The sequence below is a fragment of the Alosa alosa genome, chromosome 20, assembly GCF_017589495.1.
Source record: "Alosa alosa isolate M-15738 ecotype Scorff River chromosome 20, AALO_Geno_1.1, whole genome shotgun sequence".
Taxonomy (NCBI): Eukaryota; Metazoa; Chordata; class Actinopteri; order Clupeiformes; family Clupeidae; genus Alosa; species Alosa alosa.
The window spans coordinates 11316970-11341955 of NC_063208.1; the positions used below are offsets into that span (position 1 = coordinate 11316970).

The 24986-nt window shown below is 40.1% G+C and overlaps 1 protein-coding gene across 2 annotated transcripts; it reads right to left on the reverse strand.

Moving 5' to 3' along the window:
• Window positions 1–23698, reverse strand: sfpq (splicing factor proline/glutamine-rich). 2 transcript variants are annotated; one of them, XR_007191981.1, is made up of 12 exons: window positions 22994–23697; window positions 21975–22163; window positions 21568–21869; window positions 21381–21476; window positions 20961–21157; window positions 19566–19650; window positions 18330–18444; window positions 18152–18197; window positions 17188–17285; window positions 427–476; window positions 194–287; window positions 1–98 (listed from the first exon to the last, which is right to left on the reverse strand). XR_007191981.1 is itself a non-coding variant. In XM_048229320.1 (10 exons), exons 1-10 carry the CDS (start codon window positions 23507–23509, stop codon window positions 13803–13805), a joined length of 1764 nt encoding a protein of 587 aa, XP_048085277.1. In that variant the 5' UTR covers window positions 23510–23698; the 3' UTR covers window positions 12577–13802. The 2 variants fall into 2 exon arrangements, 1 of the variants encoding a protein (XP_048085277.1); XM_048229320.1 differs by lacking the exons at window positions 1–98; window positions 194–287; window positions 427–476 and adding an exon at window positions 12577–13922 and having other exon boundaries at window positions 22994–23698.
• Between the last annotated feature and the right edge of the window lie 1288 nt (window positions 23699–24986).

The following is a 24986-nucleotide window of genomic DNA, read 5'->3' on the forward strand; positions in this document are numbered from 1 at the left end:
TTCACTTTTTCTTTGTTTATTGAATTCGGGGAAAAATCCAATGTCTCATGGCACTGCTCCTCGTCTGTCCAGTCTCCATCAGAAATGCCCATCTCTGACTGAACCAAAGAGAGAAGGGAATAAGGAAAATATATGAGCCTTGCCAAAGCAAAGCAAAAGACAAAGCAGTAAGATGGACAAGGATTTAACTCACCTGAACCAAGCTCAGGTTCAATTCAGCATCACAACCATGTGGCAAATGACTTTACACGGACAGCCATATTGCTTCTTCAGAGGACCTGTTAACACTAACCAACACACACAGGGGAAAAATATGTTGAAACGTCTTTGCAACAGGCAGTAAAAATGTCAGGTGTATATAACTGAAAAAGTTGAACTTGTGTCCATATTGTTCTGACCGTGTTCTATGGTGAGAGTCTAACACACCTGTAACTTCAGCGCAGTCTGGCTCATCCTCCTTCAATGGCCAAAGGTCCCTGTGGTAAAAGAAACACAATCAGTACACAGATACAGACCTGCAGAGCAAACCCATCACTCAACAGCACACTTTATGTCCATGAATGTACAAGGTCATTTGATGTGATTTAGACCTTATTCAATGGAAACGAAAACAAGAGGATAAACATGCATTAAGGTTAAGTGTGAGACTGTTGGCCCAGATACTGGTAAAGACGTCCATCATTGCCTTAAACATATGCCGAAAAGACAAATGTAATCAGCTCGTCAGCAGCAGCAGGAAATCGTACATCTAAACTGGATTCACATGCTGCTGCTCCTGACACATAATGGCGAGCGCTTTTCTGTAAATCATGACCGGAATCTAATTGAAATCAGGTCTAAAAAATGTTCTGATTCTCAAGAATGACATGCTAAGTAGTAATGTGGAAAAACTTAAATAAAAATAAATAAATAATTATACCTAAAGCTAAATGTCAAATTATTTTATTCCAAACATAACCATCTTCTCCAAGCAGTGCACATAATCTATTAAGCAGGCTAGTACATGGGCATTGCTTTAGATCAGAATTAAAGCTAGTAAAGTTTGATTCAAAAGGTCAACTTCATCGCCAAAACTCCCTAAAAGGAATAACCACTACACAACCGAAAAGAAAATTACAAAAATGGTTTAGTTTAAGAGTAACAGCATTTATCTACCAGTATCTGGTCCAATAGCCAACGCCCAAGGTTACATCCAGGATGTGTTACAACATATAAAGTGTGACCGTGAAGTGGACGTAAACACACAGTAGTGTTGTACACATTTGGTAGGCAGTAGGAGTAGAGAGCATTGTATAATGTACTGGAGGAAATCTGACGCACAGCCAATGGCAGTAACGTGCCAATTTACAGGCAGGGTTGATGGGCTCTGTGTCTCACTGGCATCTTCTGAGACTGACATCTTCAGACGCTGAAGCAAGAATGCATATACACAAGTCTGCCATCATAGGCAAACCCTACCGAACTCAAGTAGTCTGGTGCCGGTTCTACTGCCATACCCGTGCCAGGACCGCATCACTCTTCGCTTGTACGATTCTGCAACAGCACCGCCTGCTTTCCCTGACGGGCACTTCTGGCATCACACCTCAGCTTGGTTTGGAGTCAATGTACAGCAACTGAGACGAGGGACTCCGCATGGGGCATTGTAAATGAAATGGATCACAGTGCAGAAGACGAACACACCTACTGTACAAACACACCTCCAAAAAAGCTCACAGGCTGGTCCATGCTCACTGGCAAAACACTTCAGGACCTTCAGGGCTTTGTGTCATATTTCTGACAATTATGATGCTAGGCTCAAGATCACACAGGGCAGAGGCTTGTGCAGTCCAGAGTATCGCACAATACCTCTGCAGAACACTGCCAGTGTATTGATAACTGAATATAAAAAAAAAAAAAGGAAGAGCAGGAAGAGATAAGAGTGCACAGTATCAGAGTTAAAGCTGTAGGTCCTTCAATTCTGAGATTCTAAAACCGCAAAGTTAGTGGTCTCAATTGTCTCCATAGATATTTACAGTAATTAGGAACAGCCTAAAAAAATGGTTGAGTGTACATAATTAGACCTGTAGTCTGTTTTCTTTACAGAGGTGCATTTCTGGTGACTGGTTTATAGGGTTGGGTATCGTTTGGGTTTTATCCAATACCGATGCTAAATCAATACTTTTAAAAAGGTGCCGGTGTCAAAGCAGTGCCTGAACCGGTACTTTGTTTTTACAATAAAATGGTCTAAAGCTAGTAGGCATTTTAACAACGCTCTAGTTGCCCTGTCAGAGCAGCTTCATTAGCGATAAAAGAGATTGTTGCGTAGGCTCTGACAGCTCAGGGATATCAATGCAGAGGTATGATTGTAACCTACATATTTATATTTTTGCAAGCAAAAATATAGCATTAACATTCATTGTGGTGCTATATGGGCCTCATGCACATGAAAGATTAATGCCATGTCATTATGTTGTTCAGAACACACCGCAAAACAGTTCACATTACAACTTTGTTGGTAACATTTCAAATAGATGCCAGTTAGCGCATTAGCAAGGTTATTGTGCAAAGTATACTGTTGATGCTTCATAGCCGTTAGCTTGTGTGTAGTTACCGCTAGATTTTGACAAGAACTTGTGATATGTTTTAAAGTCAAATACTGTCCACTAGCCTATGTGGTGCAACCCTCATATACAGCTTATACATCTAGTGTATCTTAGCTAACTGTATCTGGATGTGGTGCTATCAGAGCAAGACGTTAGATGGCGCATGACATGCAGTGATGCCTCGCATTTAAAACATTTTTTAAAATATTACCGAAATGAGGCACAAAAATCCACGTCGTTATTTCATGTTGCTACTACCGTTTGAGTCAGCACCGATGCCATATTAGAACCAGGTTTCGATGCATAATATGGCCAAGACCTATAGCTTAGCCTATGTGTCAGAGGTATAGGTAGCCTAATTATTCATACAACTGACCATCGCTGATAAACATAAATGTTAACAAATAAAAAGGTCAAGGCAAACCAATTTGATAGGGGGAGGGTGGGCAATTATTTTATCCTTTGTGAATAGGGGGGCTTGACATGAAATAATTTGGAATCACTGCGTGGAAAAGAGTGTCCACGTTTCACCAGAACGTGCTGGGCTTTGTCCACAAATGTTTCCAAATAAAATCATTCATTTATGGCTGCCACTGATTTCCAGTACACATACATTCCACAATTCCAATTTTTACAGTACTGGAATTGGAACTACAGAAGACACTTTGTTTAGGCTCAGTAGTTCTGTCTACGTCTTAGACAAATTACTCAGACCTTTTGTAAGTTCAGAACACAATAAATCTTAACGTCAGAGGTGGGATGTATCAAGTCATGAAGGCTGTTGCTGTGAAAATATACATTCATTCTTTGCCCCACGAGACATCCAATTGCAAAAGGTAATTTCTTTGACATAGCTTAGGGGTATCTATAGATGTCTCAGTTTTGTGTCAGTGAAATTCTTATGAGGCGAGTCATATGGATTTGCCATTTCATACAAAACAGTAGGAATATAGAATAGGCTGTTCAAAAAGTGACAGTGGAAGGTGTTACTTGCCTCATACAGGAGTGATGGATGACAACTACTTTGTCTTTCCAAAACCAACTCAAACGCCACAAACATCAACTGCTTCAAGGTTGGAAAAACCATCCTCATTGAACTCGCATCAGGTCGATTCAAAATGTTTACGTTGGTGCAAATCCGACCATTCTTTACCAAGCGCAAGAGTTCCCGTCACATGAAATGGAACTGTAAGCTGCTTGAAATCACATCACATCACACAGTACCAAATACAGCATCAACACACACCAGCTGAATTCACTGACAAAAGTTGACTTGATCCACTTCACAGTTGAAGGTATACATGCCCCAACAGGGACACACAATGTTCTGCACTGTGAATCCATTTCAGAAGTGTGATAGCAGAAGTGCCAATGGTCCCATCATTACTCCAGAAGACTTTGCACTGTTACTAAGTCAAGGTTTTTTTTTTTTTTTTTTTTTTTTTTTATGTGAGACAGGGACGAGAAGACTTACCTCTTATGCTGATCTGTAAGAACACCTGGTGATGCACACAAGTCTTGGCATCTACAGTCCACTGACTTCTCCAGCACTACTCATCCTCATCCATATGCAATCGGCCAGCTGCACCCTCCTACCGCACAGCTAACGTGCCGGCACACATACAACACACAATACACACACACACACTTCTGCCTGAGGAGACAAGACCTCTGAGAGGAGCGGAGGCCCTGAAGACCAAACGAAGAAAGCCAAGGTGAGGAGAGCTTGACAGACAGGTGGGCTTACGTATGTGGCATCTGTGGAATTATGGAAAAGTCTTGCATTTTCAGAGAACAAGTTGATACAGAAAGCTAGACTAGAATAAACCTAATAGGGCTGGATATCCCATATAGCATATGTGCCATGAATTATCTAAGACTGTCTTTAGCTAAATCTATAGCCTTTTGTGAAGACGCCTTGCAATCAGGGCTGTGTAATGTGTATTATCAGGCCTGTGTACTAAAAGACAAACCCTGTGTGAAGTCCTTGACAAAGCACCAGTGCCACAAGCTTGGGTTTAGTTAGTGCTTTTAACTAACTGGCTGACAATCAAAGAAAAGCCTCATTAAAACTCAATTGTAATCACAATATTCTATAAACTATGGGGCTTTCACAGATTTGGGCGACTACTTAAGGGGCCAATCAGACGGACACTTTTTTTCACCTCCAGGCACTCAAATTCAATTGTTTCCTAGTGTAAGGTTGTGACTGACCGTTACGTGCCTTGCGTTTATAAAAATGGGCCGCAAGCTGAAAAAAAAAAAAAAAAAAAAAAAAATGTGAGGCTTCTAAAAACGTGACACAAATTAAACATAGTCGAACTTTTGAGGTCACGTTTTTTGCTATAATGGGTCGTTGCTTAGTTGCCTGCCTTGGTGAAGTCAAGGAGCTAACTATTTAGCTAAATTTTCCCACTGGGTTTCCTACTGGGCAAGATCACCCTGGTGCTGATTAGTCTAATAGTTATTTTCAATCTCAATCTCATCTCTCAATGGTGAAAGTAAGATTACTGTATCAGGATTACCAAACTACTTCCTTGTCAGTTCCAGTATCAGTGTGACCAATGTTCTTCTCTGGGGCTGTCCATCTTTGAATATACATTGTTTAATGTACAGCCAGGAGATCATACATGTGGGAGGAATGTTTTAGATGTGCTTCATTTCCAAATGGGAACAAGGAGTCAAAGGTCCCAATTTCCATTTGCATGTAGGGGTAGGGAAATCCGATTTTTTTTGGAGATCAAGAGGTAGTGGTGATCTACCCCTCCGAATGTAGCATTTACAGCTGAAGACTTGAAACTGAGGGGTAAAATAAATTTACCAGAAAACATAGAGAACTAAGTTAGTGTAACAAAGATTGTTAGCTATGCAGGGAAAGGAACCCACACATTTTTAGTATAACTTAATTATCAAATTATAAAATCTGATTTTTTGTTGTGGGATTATGATATTTAAGATATCAATATACAATCACTGCATTTCAATGTCTATGAAAATAAAGAAAAAGATTCCAGTGCAGATTTCCTGCACGTCCATGGTCATCTGTAGGGAGGAATTTCTATTCTACTACACTGAAATAGCCTGTGTTACCTGTTCTATAGAGACATTTTAACTTTGAGTCTGTCTTTAGCATATACGGTAAACTGCCTTCTTCTGTTCACTCGCTTGGTATTTAAAAACAACAAACATGCTTTCTAGCTATTGTCAACAGCAGTGGCGGTTCTTGACCAATTTTACAGCAGGGCCAGTGGGGGTAGGGGGTAGTAGTAGGGTTTTGCTCACCCAGGACGAAAAAGTCTTTGAAGACGGTCTTTAAGCGTTCAAAACTTCTAGTTCTGTTTCATTGGAGCATAAAAAAAAAATACTTTTTTTTCTACAAAGAAACGTTAGGATCATGAAAAAAATACAAAAAAAAAAAAAAAAACAAGATGGCCTAGTGGTGTCGGAACAATTTAACAAGGGATTTACCCTTACAGTATTTGCAGCAGAGTACTATTGGGTGAAGTTACTTAGGCTACATCTCATTTTCTAAATGTATTCACAATAAATGCAGGGCTATCAAGTTTCAGCTCAGATGAAAATTTCTCCCCTGGGGGAAAAAAAAGGGGGGGGGGTGGGTCATTAGACAATTTTTATAAGCAAAAATGGGCCATTAGATGCCACGTCTTCTATTTACATGACAACATGCATAGTACATAGTTTTAGATGTGCCTGTGGGTGTCTGACAGTGACGTGTGTCTGCAGGGATAGACAGAGAAAGAGAGAGATATCAGGTGTAGACTACAAATAACATCACCACATTATCTTTAAAATCACCTGAATAGCATTTATCAGGACCTGTATGGCTTCACCCTCACTTGAGAAGGCCTCAAACCAGGCCTTTTACTGTCATCTCTTGGTGGCTCTTCTCCATCCATCACTCACATGATATAAACTGCTGGTTTCTTTCTCTATAGTTTTGCGCTGTTGAATAGTAATCCTTCCATCACTGCACTGAGTTTGATAGTTGATATGGCATTAGACTACTTTGAAGTCAACTAATGCTATAATAATCCCCTTCCTTGCAGTTATTTCAGTCGATCACTGATTTCCTAGATTGTATGAATAAGGAATCAATAGCCTACCAGTTAGGCAGAAAGCAATGTGCTGCATGAGTTTAGTCATTCGGTTATTCTCACTCCTTACCGTACAATAATATGATAACACTCCTTGCCATGCAAGAATTGGAACTTGTACACTCATTTTGAGAGGTTTATCTTCAGGTTAGGTGTGTATGTGTTTTGACTTAACGAGTCTGCATGTAGCCAGAATTAACTGATCCAGTCATCAGATGAACACTTATTTAATAAATCACTTATAATTTAATAAATTAGATTTAAATTAATTTCATAAATGAAATTATAATGTACAAAAATAAGTTATAAGCTACATCGGCGCAAGCAAAGACAACTTGTGTTAGACTTGAAAGCCCAGTTTCAAGTGGCTTTTAGAGAAAATCAACTAACCTACCTGAGTGAACATCAGAACATAGCCTACTGAAAAGAGATTGTAGCACAGGGGCCACTGCAGGAGCCAGGGTCAGTGTTAGAGGGCCACTGGCCCCTGTCGGCCCCCCCATCTTAGAACCGCTCCTGGTCAACAGATTCATTAGTCTTGTTCGGTCCTGCAAATTTGGCCAGAAGATGCATCGAGTGTGTCCAATTTCCTGAGTAAAGGTTTTCAATCCCTACCCCTTGTGACACAGTCCTGAAGGAGAACTACCCAGTGAAAGGCACTCCAAACATAGTGGTAGGGGAAAAAGGAAGAATGTGATTGGTCTGTACTGTTCTGTACTATTTCCTTATCCAAGGAAGGACCAAAAAGTTTGTAGCACCTTATTCACAGAAGAGGTACTCAGAACATTCCTGTGATTCTTGGGAAAAGCAAAATAAAAGATGAATTACAACCGAAGGCTTGAGCGTGTCCTTACAATGGGCTGAAAGAGACAGCCAAACGGTCTTCTGACATGGTACTATGCACACTACAAAACTGTGTTGGTAATGTTGCAGCCGACTTCAGAACTCTGTACTTGTAATGCTTTACAATGATCTTCACAGAAGGTGTGCCACAAAGATGTTCTGATGTCCTCTGTCTCGATCAACTCAGGGTTTAAATAAGTACCCTTCGAGTAACTAAGTACACTTTGCCTGGTATTTTGATGAGGCTACTGATAATTTTGCCACTCTAACCCAAGGTTGGCTTTTAAAATCTGATTTGCAGCTCTGGTTGACATAGATAGGAGTTTAAGGTAATTGCTGTTTGGGAAGTTGCAGAAGCAAAGATTTGGCAAATTCTAAAAGTAGTCATTTTAAGCTGCTGAAGAATCCAACTTTCAACAATTTTCTATAGTGCACTCGAGTCATATCTTTGAGAATACTTCTGCAGGGGGCAAGATTTCCATAAGTAGTGAAGTATTTAACCAAAAGCAAGTCAAGTGAATTACTTGAACTTGCTTGCCTTTTCAGACAGACGATTACAGAAATGTCTTATCTATCCATGGTTTTACAGAGGCCTTTGGAGACTTTAGGAAAACGTGAACATTAATTTCCATACCTGTGAACAAAACATGGATTTAATTATAGACAACAACGAGGGATCCTGGTAACTGCACCTCCTGTACGTTACATGCTGGGATTTCAATTAAGATAAATGATGGAAGACTCAACACATGCATTTTCCATATAGCCCAATTAGGGAAAAGCATATATCATTAATGAAATACTATACTTGCTAACATGAACAGGATTCTTAAAACTCTGTATACATGATTGTAACATATTTTATGTGTTTTCACTTAGAGTTCTTAAAGCCTAGAGTAATTCTCAAGAAAATGCCTAGATGAGCAAGTCTCGCAATTATTGTAGTCACACAGATAAGCAAGACATTGACATCGCTTAAAGTTCAGCACCTACAGTAAACAGATGCCTTCATATCCTAATGTCCATTTGCAGGGTAGGCTCTGTGTAGTAATGCACAATGCTAAGAGTAGCTCAAACTGAAGGGCTCAATAGTAGTGTTGAAATTGGAACAAACAAAAATCCTAACTAGTCAACTAGTTTGACTAACTAGTTTTTAGGTTTGATCCACCTCTATGGTTGCAAAAGGAGCAAAGGAAGAATCCGCCGACTACACAGACGAGGAGTGGGGTCGGGTACGACCATTTGGTTCATTTGAAACAAATGTTGCAGAAATACAAACTTCCGTGATTCACCTGTTAAGAGAAACAAAAACGCACAGAAAGCCAAACACAACACAGATATGTGAAATCAGGGTTACCTGAGGGTCCTTTTTGCCACAACGACTGTTGGCCAGCACATATCCAGGTGGACATCTGAGTAATCTACAGTCACAGCTCTACTCATCTTCTACACCAGGCAAGCAAGTCCCATAGCATGGAATGCTTACAGCAACTTCTCCTTGAGCTGAAGATTTCAGTTCACATATCTCCCAAAAAGCTTCAAAACTACAAGGCATTTATGGAGAAACGGTCAAGACAAGCTTTTCCTGACTTTTACACTGATTGGCCTATGGATGATGCTTTTACATCTACAAGATACATAATGTTAAGCTATTTAATGATAATTTACAAAACAAACAAATCATTTAAATTAATTCAAATGCCACTGACACTATTGTGTCTGGCAGCAAACTTAAAAGGGCTTTGACCATTTTCCCATTTTGACACATCCATTGAAGAAACTGAACACACATATGGGCTGGGTCTACTGCCAATAATTCAATAAATCTTAGTGACAAACTGCTGAACGAACACAGTGGAACTCTTGGTCCTGTAAAGTGTTCCAGCAGTGCATGCCCATTATTGTTTGTGACCAGCATTGAGAGTAGCTAAGTCCTCTGCCCAGTCATCAGTATTAATTCTACTAGATTTATCTGCCGCCTTTGATGCTGTTAACCATGATATTCTCCTTTCTACACTATCTGAACTGGGAATTTCTGGGAAAGCTCTTCTCTTGACTGGTTTGAATCTTACCTTAAAGTGTGTTCTTTTAGCTCGTCTTGGTAGGGACAGGTATCAAAGTCTCATGACCTCACCACCGGTGTGCCTCAGGGATCAGTATTAGGGCCCTTGTTTTTCTCTATTTACACCACTTCTTTAGGTGAGACCATTCGCTCCCATGGATTTGACTATTCGGACGACACTCAACTTCACCTATATTCCCACCTGAGGACTCCGAGGGCATCGTTTTCTGCATGCTTTAAGGATATTTCAGTCTGGATGAGGGATCGCCACCTTCGGCCTAATCTCTAAAAAAACTGAGCTCATCTTCACTGACCGCAACTAGACCAGCATGTAAATGTAACTGTATTATGTGTATGTCACTTTGGACAAAAGCATCTGCTAAATACCATAACCATTGTGGCAAATTCCCTTACTTATGCTTCGTAGATAAAATTGTTGGTTTGAGTAAGCATTGGTGCATAGATCTCATGTACAAATCATTAGCAGGGGGAATGGCTGTAAATCATTAAGTGGTTTTTATTATGAGCAACTCTGTATTTCAGTTTTAGTAACTTCTATATTTTCATAGTGATAGAGGAAAGCTATACTATGCTTTACATAGTGTGGATGTATAGAGGAAAGCTATGCTATGCTTTACATGGTGTGCACAGAAATTACAAATCCATATTTGTTATTCTTATTAATGTAAACTAACTAAAATCCACAACACCATACATGTCTGACCAAATACATGTTAAGACTCACTCACTGGAAGAGGGTTACATCAGTTAGCCTATAGCTCCTATTTTGTTATAGGCTACATACAGGCCAACTGATGCGACGCACTTCCAGTGAACCACGCTATGCTAGACTAAGGGGGTCTGACTTATTGCACACACAAACAGAAGTGTATGAATCATCTTATCCAACTCTGGGGTAGACCGCAAATAAGCCCATGTCCCAAAAAGATGGCATGTTCCTTTAAATTAAATTTTCCGTAGCATCGACCTTGACCGGCAACAATAGCTGATCTAAGCACTTCTCTTAACTAGCAATACTAACTTCCCTAAAGCAGGGCTGAAGTTTGTGATTAAACAGCCACACTGAGAAACATTTCTTTTTGCTGCCTTGTTATACACAGGTAGGGGCAGTTTGTACAATGAATAAGGCACAATACCATGACGAGGGCAGTCACTGTCACAAGAAATAGCAGTGTCTGCTGGTTGCAGCTTTTGCACCATAGCAAAAATCTTGCCGCCATGGCAAAAAAAGAGAGCGAGAGAGACTCACTTCCCACAACAAACCTGCAAGTTAGTGCTGTGCAGTTAAGACTGTTGAGTATCGGAAGAATAGGAGATGGATGAACTACATTGAAGACTTAATTTAACAAAAGCCTAGCTATACCTAGACCTGTGTGCTGTCAAAATTAACATGTTAATTATTGCAAATAATTTGTAAAATGTGTTAAAACGTAGGCCAAGTTAGAGAGTCACTTGGTTTTGATATCAATCCATGTATCTGCAATGGTAAAAACAGGCTATATAGTGCGGTTTCTAATGTAAGCTACAGCTGACACGGCGCTTAGGTGAATTCACAAACTTACGCAAGGTTGTTGGGCAGTTTAATTTGTAACCCAACAAGCTGCACGCACTAACCAGCCTACAAAGCTGACCTCGGTAGTTGTAAACTCTTGCCAAAGGAAAAGCCTGCTTCAGTGTTTGCCTATAAAATTTATTTTCAAAATAAAAGTATCTTCACACTGTATGTGTTGCATGCCTTACAAGTTGACAGTCATAGATGGCTTGGGAAATCTGTAGTTTGCAGGAGAGAATGAGTTTAAAGTAAAAAAGAAGCTGTTAAACAATGGCATTTGCATTTATTGCATTCTAATATAATTTCCTTTTGCAATTTAAGTGTAAAATTGTGCATTTATGTTTATTTTTACCCAAGGTCAGGCAGATTACACAAACCCCAAACACCTCATCATCCATAAGTTAATCATTGCCTCCATGCGCCAAACCTTATTATCCACTGGAAATATAAAATATCTGCTCAACAATAAACACTGATCGGCTCACATTCCTACCAAATAATTTGTAATGCTCATCTGAACACGTAACTTACAAAGATGTAGGCCAAGTTTTGCCTACCATGCAGAGCGCTTTTTGCTAAGAATACTTAGTTGTTGTGAAGTTGTGCTCAAAACATACTGATGTTACAGGATGTTGCAGTTCATTTCCAGCTACTGAGGTAAACACAGGTGTATCTCTATGGGGATCCTTTCAATGTGGTAAGACGTAGAATATCATTTATGAGCCCGTCAGTGGCAAAACAAACGTTTCACGTTGATGTGCATTCCTGCCCCACAAGAATGCATTGTAAAGCTGAATACAGGTCTAATTCTATTTCGCACTGATTTTTTTTAAATGTTGACCCTGCTATTTTAAAAAAAAAAAAAGCCTACGGTTGAAAACTCCTAGTTTCCTAGGAGTTCAACATCTTTTCCCTCGGATTTCTGAACCAGACAGTTGCTCTGTATAATTCCATCTTAGTATTCAAATTTGGTGCAACAGCCATAGCAATCACCTTCCACTTCTTTTGTATAGTCCTGTAAAAGCAGTTGCTGTGACATTTGTCACTTGGTTTACATGAGCAGTTCCATGTAAACATCCAATATCCATCTAGGCAGGCCTGTAATCAAATGTGCGCCTTTGAACTATTAAATGCTAAATTACACTAAATTGGAAAAAAAAAAAAATCAGTGGATGGATGGCTCCACCAGCGAGTATGGCTACAATAGGACAGGATCTTCAAGTCTGTATGAGGTGGTCAAGCTCCATCAACGCAAAAAACGAGCAGAGTTACACCTTCCCCAACTTAGCCATTCCATACCAATTACTGCCATAATTTCAATTTCATGGTAGACATGCCTGTTGCTTTCTAGTTGTCCAAGTTATACCCATACATTCAAAATACAACACAAGACAGGCGAAATTCTCATTGATACTTTATTACTCTCAGAAACACATTTATCATTACGTAGTCCAGTTTGGGAACTCACACTGACTAGTGTTCATTGTTTGAAGCATTTCCATGTCTGGCATTATTTCAACTGATACATTTATTTAGTTTTTTTAAACCTCACAATTGCCCACAGACTAATGCTCTTTAAACTACAGGACTATAAAAGGAGCCTTTTTAGATTTTGTTTTATATGTACAAGGTGACAAAACAGCTCATTTAGCCCAATTCTTATTGCGAGAATCTGTGATGGCAGTAGCCCCTTTTACTGTCTATAGATTAAAGGGTCTTCCAAGCTAGTACTGACTTTCAGTAAGACTACTTAGCAGAAGGAAGTAACACAAAAGGGTTGTTACTTTCTCAGGCTAGTTTCTTTTAAGTGCATACAATATTGAAATGTCACCATAAAGAAATGCCAAGTCGTGCCAAGAGTAATAATATAATCAAGTGTTGTGATGTTTAAAAACAGGCCATTTCATCAATTCAAATTTAGCCTATAGTCGTTTAGGCAAGCGGTTAGGTCTGTCATCTACAACGTTATTCTGTTTTGATTTACAAATAATTTTATACAATTTTGTACAATTCATTTTACACAATTTTGGGATAACTAGGCCTACTATTGAAATACTTTGTTAGAACAAGTTTTGTGCAATTTATCAATTCCTCTCCAATCTTGTTGTGCTCTTCGTCAAACCCATCCAACTACCATGCCAAAGCACAGTATAGAATAGGATTTTTGCTGCTGAAATCCACTGCACGGATCAGTTTTATGAAAGCACGCCCCCCTCCCATCTGTGCCTCATAACTAGTTAGCCATTAGCACAACTACCAAAACCAACATAGAATGTTTGGAAATAACCGTCTGTACTCTTTATTGTGAAGTTACAGGGTTTACTTCAAAAGTTAAATGGCACAAAACAAAAGACAACCATAGAAAGGTAAGTGGAAATATACCGTCACGTCACATCACAGAGCATGATATAGTGGAGGGACATGACAAGGGGAAGGGCAGGTCAAATGACCACTAATTTCTTAAAGATTTCCATCTATCCAAGCACAACATAAAATGCAAAAAAAGGAACTTTGCCACAAAACAGACAAGACTTCAAGCTTAAAATGTAATATAGTCCTCATATACAGCAAATTATGACTCAATCTCTAGACAAAGCGCATTTTATCAAAAAGAACTGATAATAGCTTTAAAACCGAGGCTTCTTGGCAGGCCCATCAAACTCCTCGCGCACCCGCCCAAACCCTGGGTTATTCGGGCCCATACCTCTTGGGCCTCCCGGGCCTCCCTGAGGGAAGCGCTCATTTCGCTACATTTCAGTTCAGCAAACCACACAGGGTTTAGTGGTCAAGTGTGTGTTTAGGGGTGTGCGTGTGTGTGTGTGTGTGTGTGTGGGGCAGTCCATTTGTAAGGCCGAAGAGAACAGGGTTTTGAATGTATAAAAGAACATAAAATTGCAGGAGTCCAAGGAAAACGTTGGTAGAAACAGTTCCAATATGTCGATCCACAGGTGCCACAGGTAACATAGAAAAGGAAGAGAGGGTAATGTTTCTGTTAGTCAAGTCCTAAATCACAGCTTGCTCCAAGAGTCATGGAGGCATTTCATAAGACAGACCTAATGCCATACAGCTTAGAGGTCTGTCATTCTCCAGACACTTTCAGATTTCTTTGAATGAGGACTCCTTTGATGTGCCTCTCAGCGCAAGATGGCATCTGTCTGTTAGCTTTCTTCGATAAATTCATTAACTTTTATGTTTTAAGCACCATGTTAATTCAGCAAGGCTTTTGTTACGATCCTATACTTGGTCCACTAAGAAATGATTATCTTGGTTAAAAAAAAAAAAAATAAAAAAAAAAAAAACTACTGACCCAATATCAGTAATGCTGGCAACTTCATAGTTTGGAGCTATGGGCTTACATAGACACCATAAAAATGCTTCATCTTTCAGTTGAAGTAAAAATTAAAAAGATATACATTTTTTTTTTTTAACTACAAAAATGTCTCTTGAAACCCCACCACTCCAGTTATAGTTGAGGTAGCTCAAGGGCACGATAAAAACAGCGATGAACCCCAACAGAAGCCTTCACAATACAGTTCACACTGCTGATCATCATACCTATTCAAAACGTGTAATTTACTGACTTCAGTGTTGATAAATAAATAAAAGCTCAGCTGGTCCTTCAGCTAGTTGGACAATGTCTGAATTTGCCTTAACCATGGATAACATTTAGCCATGACTGGCCACTCAACAAGAGCTACAAATTGGACTATTAGGATATTGGTCTATGCTACTGATTTAAGCAATATAGTGCATGGGTAGGTGACCAAGCGTGACTTATGAAAAGGGTAGCTAAATCATTCTAGAACAATCCAACGTCTTATTGAAGGTGAAGCTGGAAAACCCCCAGATTACATCAGATTACATGGAAAAGATTGAAATGTTTCAAGTAAGTCAGCCTTATTTCCATCAGTTCTTGATGGTGTCAACCACTACAATCCTTAACCCTGCAAATACTTAATACTTTTCCGGCCGATTGTACATATCAACTCTTGAAACTTAACACGCTACAAATGTGAGGTGTAGTGTAATATACAGGGATTTTTGTTTCCGAAACTACTTGCTCCGTCATACTGAAAAAAAAGTAGTATAATAGTAAATCATAATAATACTAATAATAATAATAATACTAATAAAGTATCTCAGGTAGCCAAATTCAGACATAGTTCCAATTATGGAGCAGAACCAGTGGCAAGGACTAATGTATGGACTTTCAATTGACTTTAGACATGGTGCTGTAATTGGGGGCAAATCATGACTCGACACAAAAATGTGATGACTCCCATCAGGTAGATCATAGTGTGTATGCTTCAAATAATTAAAACAGTATGTGAATAACTGCTAAATCCTAAAACAAGGTGTGGCTAATAGGAAAGCACAGGGAAATAGAACACCAAAAAAGATAACTTCAGATGAGACAACTGGCAACTACGGTTGGAATGGTTCATGAACTCAGTTTGGTAGATAGACAGAGGTCAGTTGATGGTTCAGTGCTGTGTAGTGTAGCCTATGGGCCATAATATGTATATTTGTATAAGTATGGCTGTATTATGGGCTTCAAAAAAGACAGATCGGTTTGTGTTGCAATCCTGCACATCCTCAGTAGGTCATTGTAAGTTCTTATATTTCTTTGTTAAGAACCTTAAGCAAATGGGGAAAAAAAAAAAAAAAAAATCCTGGTCACCGGTTGTCCATTCAAAAAGGAATAGCAAAAGCCAAAAGCAGGAGCCTGCTTTATTTAGCACAAAACTGGCTTATTTCTATCAAGAATTAAACAGTCATTCATTTTCTCTCCATTGTCAGCACTACAGCCTTCCCAACTCAAAAGAGAAAAAGTCAGTGTTCAGTGTTAATTCTGTGATGAAACATTCAGAGATGAATACTAGTGAAACGCTCTTATGCCATGGAGCGTCCATTCTTAACTTCATAGTTGTGCCACTGTCAATCCAGAAAACAAACAAAAGTAAAAAATAAAACTGGCCTTGTTGACAAATGATATGGTGTGGTAATCAACCTTGAACAACATACTAATCAATGAAGGCACTACTGTATAGTTGACTTTTTTTACATGCACCACACAACCTAAACGTAAATATCTAACGCAATTAGCAGTTCAATCAAACTTGTCCACTTGTTTCAGGCGAGTCAAGTTGCTTGGTCATACTTTTATACTCCCTTACATCCACTAGGCTAGTATACGAACACAGAGAAGGTTTAACACAATCTCTGAACATCCTTAAATTTGTCAGGTACTTCAGCCACAGGGCCACTGAGGTGTACACAACATAAGCAGTCACATCAAGTTCCTCAACTGAAAACAAATGCCAAGTCTACCCCTTTGAAAGGGACACAGGGGACTAAAAATGTACTGCAAACTGTGTCAACCTGCACTAACGCCCTTCAAAGCTTGTATACTACAGAACGCTACAGAGGAATTACAAACACTGCTGCACAAGAGGTCCATTCCAAAGTGGACTTTCTAGAGACACATTTCCAGGATTAAATGTTGCATCGCTACAGAGTAAAAATAAGTACACAGAACATTCTGTCCACACACATACAAACCACTCCATTCCATGTGGTAGCTAAGGGGCTTCACATCAAACAGTGTGAAGATGGTGAAACTAGTTGAAAACCAGGGCTTAGTCCAGATGCACATAGTGCAAAGTGAAACCTGCCTGTCTTCACTTCACGTTCCAGACAGGACTTACAAAATCGCTGACAATACCAAAATCAGAACAGCATTTCAAGAGTTTAGTACAGATTGACCAGCTCTGCAGCACTGAACTGACCACATAGTTGAGGAACTGATGTTGACTGCTGGACAGTGTACTCTCAAAGACTATATGTAGAGTGACAGGCCGAGTTCAGCATAAAGGTCTACTGGCTTTGCATCCAGATATAGCCAAGAGTTAAAGAAGCTTCACTCAAATACTTTCACTAATGAAAAGTGAAAGCAACATTCACTCAATCACACACTCCAAAAAAAAAAAATCCCATGAAGGGATACGTTACCATTTCGCCCATTAGTCCACCAGATGGAGCACCGCCAATGCCCCCATCGAAGCCAAGCCCACCCAAGAACTTCGCATTTGGTGTGCCAAAGGGAGTGTCTGAAAAGGATAAAGATTCATAAACATCTGGACACAGGTAGACAAACCTAAGAGCTCTACACTGGAAAATACATTGTGTACCAACACTTACATCTGACCAAAAGGCATGCAACTTCAATCAAAAAATAAAACAGTGATTGGCTGGCATTGTAATAACCATAACAGAATTCTTATTTCAAATAACAATTCAGAAGAGGTTTTTTTACGACACTCAGAGACCATGTCGTAATTATGTAATTTATTGTTAGCTAGAATGATGCATCAAGTCCCAGTGTCATTAAACAGGACAATGTTTTTTGCTTAAGTGCTTACCTGCAGTGTAATAAGAAAATGACTCAAACATTGTGTTTGATTGTCCAATGCAGGTTAGAAAATACATTCTGATAAAGGGAGCTCACTATTAGGTCTCATATCTCAGTCATTCAATATTACCCAGCCACAGGTTTAAATTTAGTATTTTCTTTAGGCTACTAGCCACGCTACCTATTCACATTTTCTTTGTCAATTTCCTTCAATGCTTTTCTATGTGGAAGATGTCATAGGTTGATATTAACACTTGAAAATTACTTGCAACTAAATATTTTTGCATTTAGACATTTTTACTCACAACAAAAAAACTGTTGAGTCCTGACATTAAAACCTTAATGTCTTTTAATAAGCCATAAAATTGGCATCCTCAGACAAAGTTGGCATATTAGGATGGACAAAGGATGTGTACATTTCTACAGGGCAACAGGGCAATAAAACATTTGGGAAAATGGCGAATAGGAAATCTGAAAACAATTTTTGTCTTCTTTTTCAATTTTAGTTGTCTTCTTGGGTGTTAACCATTTCCAAATCAAGATAATTGAGGGCTGGCTGCTTACCTGCCAAGATGCCAGCACCCGTCTTCAGCCTCATCTCCCGCTCTCTCTGCAAACAGAAAAAAAAAAAAAAAAAAAAAAAAAAGTCAATTAAATTGCCACAACAAAGCCTGCCAGAGCATCTCAATGCTCCCATCTAGTCTGAAACATATACCTGAAGTACATTCAAGGTGAAACTTACATCACCCATGAAGCCTCCCATCCTGTAGGATTCTTCACGCTGGCGTCTCATCTGCTCCTCCATCTCTCGCTGCCGCAACATCTCCTCCTCACGCCTTCGGCGCTCTTCCTCTTGTCTGCAAGGAAAAGTGGTCAAGGTCTTCAAACTGGTCACTCAGGGGCCAGATGTACGTACATTTGCGAACGTAGCGTTATCGGAGTCATGGACACACCGCAGATTGCGAACGCTGTCAGACCCAAGTTTCCCTCGTATTTATCAATCGCTCAATCCTCAAGCGCCTTTCTCTGCTTTTCTCCGCCCATAAACGCAATTTACGAACGCCCACAACTGAATGGCAGCACCTACATACAAGCGCAGTTGAATGAAGTTAACTGATGACAACATTAAAAAGAATCAAACGTTTAGCGATCATGAAATAATACCATACATGATTAGATGTAAACAAGCAGGGAGATAATGAAGATCAGTAGTTCTACTCAAACTACTTGTGCACGTAGGCTATGGAAGATTGGTCAAATCTAGCAAGTAGGGACAGACAGACAGAGACAGACAGACAGATATACTTTATTGATCCCCAGGGGAAATTCAAGGTCTCAGCAGCATACAGACAACACAAACACATTCTTTAACAGCAGAAAGAGTGATTAAAGTATATAATATAAAAACAACTAAGCAATAAGGACAGTAGAAGATAAATATGCTAAATATACTAAAATACAAATTATACTAAATAAAGTTATATACACAATATATAAAAATATACTAAAATACAAATTACAAAAATACAAATTATACTAACACTTAATCTAAATCATTAAGTGAATGATGTGAAAGTAAGACATTCAAAAGGCCAACGAAGGTTAAGGTTGCTTTTAGTAGTACAAATACTTTCACCACAAAAACTGGTGCTCTAAATAGCGATTCTGTTGTCTTTGAAAGGTTCTCTTATTGACGCATTGAACGGCAATTTGGATTAACACCTGCTTTTACAAGGCGGAAGTATTTAGGCGCAGAATAGATGTGCGCTTTCAGGAGCAGTCTTAGTACATACAGCGGAATACATAATTAGGCGCTCTTTACTCTTCCCCTCCCATCATTTTACACTAAACTCCCACTTTCCCCTGGATTCTCCCATGAATGCATATTAGGGGTGTGAATCTCATGTAAAAGACAATACGATTCGCATCTAGATACATGGGCACAATTCGATAAGTTTAAGTCTAATCCCTTAGTTACCTGAGCTGCATCTCTTTGCGTTTCTGCATTTCCTGGTTATGCATCTCCTCCATGCGGCGAAGCTCCTCCTGCCGCCTCAGCAGATCTGTGAAAAAGAAAACACTAGTTCAGACTTAATGGAACACCAGGCAAGCTTGATGACTTTTCTCTACGAAACTCCCTCTCTGTCTGAAGCTCTTTTCCTTGTCTTTGCATCCTCCGTCAAGGGTTTTCGCTGCTTCTTCGCTGGCTCTGCCATTATACACACGTTTGCAACAATCACTAGCGTTTCGTTACCCTGCCTCTGTGCAGTATGCAGGATGTAAACTGATCCTGCTTTGGTCGGCGGGTAAGACACACTGAACTTGCAAGCGGGATATTCTTCCTACAGGCAGTAGGGGTGGGCGAGAGAGTCTTCATTCGCCCTGTAATGAGTCATTTAACCATATACCGACTTACGAAGATGAGTAATTAACGCGAAAAAGTTGCCTGGTGTCCCTTTAAACATGGCCTGTTTACGTGTTCAGTATTCCTTTTAAGGCTTGATTTGCAAAATAACAGGCCAGATAACACTAGGGTACGGAACTGAAATATTAGAATAGAGTAAAATCGACAAGAAACAAGCAGAACTACATAAATATCATTAAGACCAGAGACTGACGGTGCTGCTAACAGTATTTGTGTAACGTTGCTTCATTCTAACATTCTTGTCACTTTCCAGAACATGTATGGCTCTCGCACTTTCAAATGGCTTGTGGGGAGGGACACTTGTGTGTCGAAAACATTGGCATGCACATTACAGCAAGCAACCACTCATGTTGACCTACACGGTAGGACACTAAATTAAAACTTGTGTAGTTCACTGTCAAAATATGAAGTCCTGTAACTGAGCTTCATGATTTTAGGGGGACATCACACTCACCGCTAGGTTGCTCTTGGTGGAGGTAACGTCCCAAAGATATTTGTTGTGCTTGCAGTCGGGCTCAGCACAAAATACCTTTGATTTACAGCGTGCCGCGGTCAAAGTTGAACATGGTTAACTCTGAAAGCGGCACAAGCAGGAGGCAAAATGCCGAATGCGGCTGCGCTTTGCTCGGCGCAGTAGCAGACTAGCTCTTGTGCGTGCAAGCCATTGAAAATAATGAGTTTCATATTGCATGATAAAATCATAACTATACCCATCTTTATTTACTCTTAACAATTGTTTTTACTTTTATGAATCTAAATGAGTAGTCCGTAGGAATCAGAATCAATGAACATAATCGATTAAATATGGATACCCAAGCTTAGATAACAAGTGGTAAACTATTGCCTTATGGAGTGAATTCAACGCAGACATCTTGTGCAGGCCAGACCTAGTTTAGTCCTAAATAAGGCTAAATGATCAATGTCTGGTCAAACTGGAAATCCACGCACCTTGGCGCAGCATGTTCGCCTGGTGCTCATGGAAGGCATCCTCCATTTCACTTTCCAGCTTCTCCCGTGCCTCACGGATGTTCTTCTCAACCTGTTGTCGCTGCTGCTTCTCCATCTCATCCAGAGACTTCCAGCGTTGGGAGTACTCAAACTCAAATGTGCCACGGTGGGCGAAGCGGGGAGGCTGCTCGCGTTCTCTGTGAGGACATGGATTAGTCAGTAGATTGCTGGGAAAAAACCTTATGCATTAAGACCTACAAAGTCTGAAGTATTGTTAATACACACCCTAAGCACCATACAGTGCAAGCTTACAACTGTTAAGAGCCCATGAAATGAATTAGTATCTTCTCTATATAGTTACTCAGAAAGGCAGTCACAAAGATGGCTTGGAGCACACAGGTGAACATGCATGACCCTTACTTCTGATATTTGGGGTTCTTTTGTGCAAGTTTTTCTGGCAATCCATCCTCATCATCATACTGTTCAAGTGGTTCCACAACAATTGGGCGTGGTGTCCTTGGAGAGAGGAAAAGAAAACAATGAATTAGGAAAGATCCTTTCCAAGTCAAATAAATATTTTTTATAATATACATAAATATAGCCTTACGTGGTCAGCAAGAACACGCCGTCATTGCAGCGGTCAATGGCCTTCCTAGCAGCAGGCTTGTGGGCAAACTCAACAATGCCTTTGCCAGTTGACCTTCCACGGTCATCAACAATAACCACTGCTCTCTCCACCAATCCAAACTGAGAAAAGGCCTCATCCAGCAGCTCATTAGACACAAAAGGAGAGAGGTTTTTCACAGACAGGGCAGCAGAGTGTGTAGCAAACCGCACCCTAAGCTGCCGTCCTTTCATCGGCACATCATCCAGTTCTGCTTTAGCAATCTCAGCCAAAGCCCGCGACTCCTGGGAGGGATAACATTAAAATATATTAAATACCATTTTTACAGTTCATTGTATTTTCTGTTATTTACAAAAGGACATTTAAATGCAGACGTTAACGAATCTTACCAGTCGGATGAAGCCAAACCCTTTGCTTTGGTTGATGAATATCTCGCTAGGCTCCCCATATTTTGCAAACAACTTTTTAAACTCAGCTTCAGTTATATCGTTAGGCAGGTTTCCAATGAAGAGGCGGCATCGCTGAGTGTACGTCTTTTCACCGGGTCTTCGAAGCAAGGACAACGTGGCTTTCAATTCCTGTAATGGAAGAAACATCAATATTAACCACCTTTAAATACAACAATGCTAACCGATAACAGTAAAATGATTCATCCACCTCAAAAATAACGAGTCGCTCTTAAGTAGGTCATGTAACGTTAATAATTTAAGCCACGCTGTCGGGTGCCTAAAAAGTGTGGTTTTAGCCTGCAATTTTGTCTACCGATAAGACGAAACATGGGGAAAATAAATATCTGGCAACACTTTGATGTCAATTAACGTTGCCGGTTGTATAAATTAGCATGTTGCCATTTCACGACGAGTTTTTAAACACAAAATGGCGGCCCAGTCAGCAAAGGACAACTCTTAGCTCGACAATGCTGCAGCACGTTGTGCTAATTAGCATTGCCTGGCGTAACACTAAAACGTTAGTGTTAACGTTAAAGGGTAGATTTAAGAAGTATTTCAATATTGCCGTCAACGTGCCAATAAACAAGCGGGTGTTTTTTTACTAACAGATAGGCATCCCAACACATGGGAAAGTAAAATTAACCACTGACTGCTAGGCCATAGACATATATATCTATGCTGCTAGGCAATGAGTTTCAGGTTAGCTAATGCTAGCAAGGTAGTGCTAACGTTAGCAAAAAAAAAAAAAAAAAATGTTAGCGTAATGCTATCGACAGCTAATGTTACGCAGTTCACAAGACAAAGAATGCCAATGTTGCTACGGTAACTTGGAACTTATGTCGGAAGATAGACCAACGATAAATTAGATTTTTTTATATTGTTCATATGTCTACTTGGCTGATTTCAACCTAAACAGATGATTCATTAGCATTACCACTGTTAAAGTCACATTAACTTACATGAGGCTGGTCGCCCTGGTCGTTGTCAGGCTTTGGTTGGGTGGCGTTAACGTTAGGTTGTGGCTTGTTCATACCAGGGCCTGGTTTATGGTCGTTACCAGCTCCTGGTTTGTGCTGATTTTTGTTGTTTGCATGGCTCTGTGGAGAAGTAAAGTCTTTCTTAACGGGAGGAGGCGATTGAATCTTCGGCGGGCCTGCATTTGCATTAACGTTGCCGGCCTGCGGCGTTGGTGTTTTGTTCTGAGGAGCGATGGGAGACTGATGTACTTGGACGCCAGGTTGTCCAACAACAGGCCCTGGTGGCTTTTGAGGAGTGACTTGATTTGGTTGATTGGCCTGATTGTTAACGTTAGGTTGTTTCGTTAGAGCTGGTCCAGGTTGAGGAGGTCCACGGTTCTGAAAAGGTTGATTCTGATTTCTGAAATGTGGGCTACCCATTGCTCCTCTCATTCCTGGGCCACCGCCACCCCGACGCTGAAATCCTCCTCCACGATTTCTGAACCGATCCCGAGACATAGCTACTTGGTAAACGACGTTTTCTTTTAAAAAATAAAATTGTATCACGGGTTAAGCACACTTTCGGCAAATTCGACACTACGTCAATAATCTGTTAAATATAACACACGGACAGCTAGTTATCCAACGGCCGTTACCTCCACTGCACAGTCCTAAAATGGCTGCTAGCTGGCGTACTTGTTTTTGGCCTTTGTCCGTGCGACTAGTCTACGTATATTGACTCCACCCCAAAGCTCCACCCACAACTCTTGAACAATAATATCGACGTCAGAGCGTCTGTGAAAAATAATGAGTTTTCCTAGGTTAAACATAAAATAAATTTCCCTAATGAGCACAGTCTAATAATGAAGACACACCATTGTGTTCAATACAAGTAAGGGGGAAAAATGAAACACAATTCAAGAAAACAAGCTATGAATCAGCCCCTTTGGCCCTTTGAAATGTGGGCAGTAGGCCCAATTCCTAGGCCTGCATTATGATTTACAATAAAGACTAGAGGTGATTTTTGTTTTCGTCTTGATCAACTTGTCACAATAAATATCCTAATTGTTCATTGTTGATAACATCAATGATTTTCAGTAGGCTATAGTTTTTTATAGCACAGATGGGATATTGATTCAGAAACACACCACAGATTTTGTGTGGAGCGCTCTAGATTTTCTGAACAGCTACATCTCTGAACAATATTCGCTGAATCAATATTCCATCTGTGCTATATTTATTGCAGGCACAGATGGCTTTTGCCTAAAACCAAGTAGCCTACCCCTTGCTCCTTGATTAACCCCTTCACCTGGCTGCAGTGTGCAGATCGGGACTGGGCTCAATATGGGCAGAGCTTTACATTGAGCACAGCCCACACTGACTCACAGTGTTTGATTTCCCCCCTGGGCACAGACGTGAAAAGGGCCCCCCTGCCCGCCTCAGAAAGTTGATAACTCGGCTATGTAGGGTGGTCCTCTTCAAGGGCATGCCGCGTTTTGTGGAAAGAAATTGACAGAGTGAGACTTACAAATATGGCATAACTATCATCAGATTCAAGGCATCTTCCTGTGAAAAAACATGGCAATTACAAAGCATGATTATCACACATAGCATAACATGTGTTATTTGACTGAGGGGCCCCATTCAGATATCAGGAGTGAATAACATATAACCCATGGTATATGACTGAGGGACCCTAATAAGACATATTACAACATGTGTTATTTGACTGAGATATCAGATAGTAGCGACTTCACACAGAGTCTTAGGCCACCTGAGCCATTGGGTCCATGGCCTGGGCCTGGTAGGCCCGTTCAGTAACCTATCCATGTACCCGCAGTACTCAACACTTCATTTGAGTTGTTGACCCATCAAGTCTGGAAGTTTTTGAAACATCAACACTGCCCATTGGCCATTATACAATTTATTTATCTACAGGTCCGATATTCACAAATAGCAGTTCCTAGCAGCCTTTTGCTCAGTTGATTATTTTTGT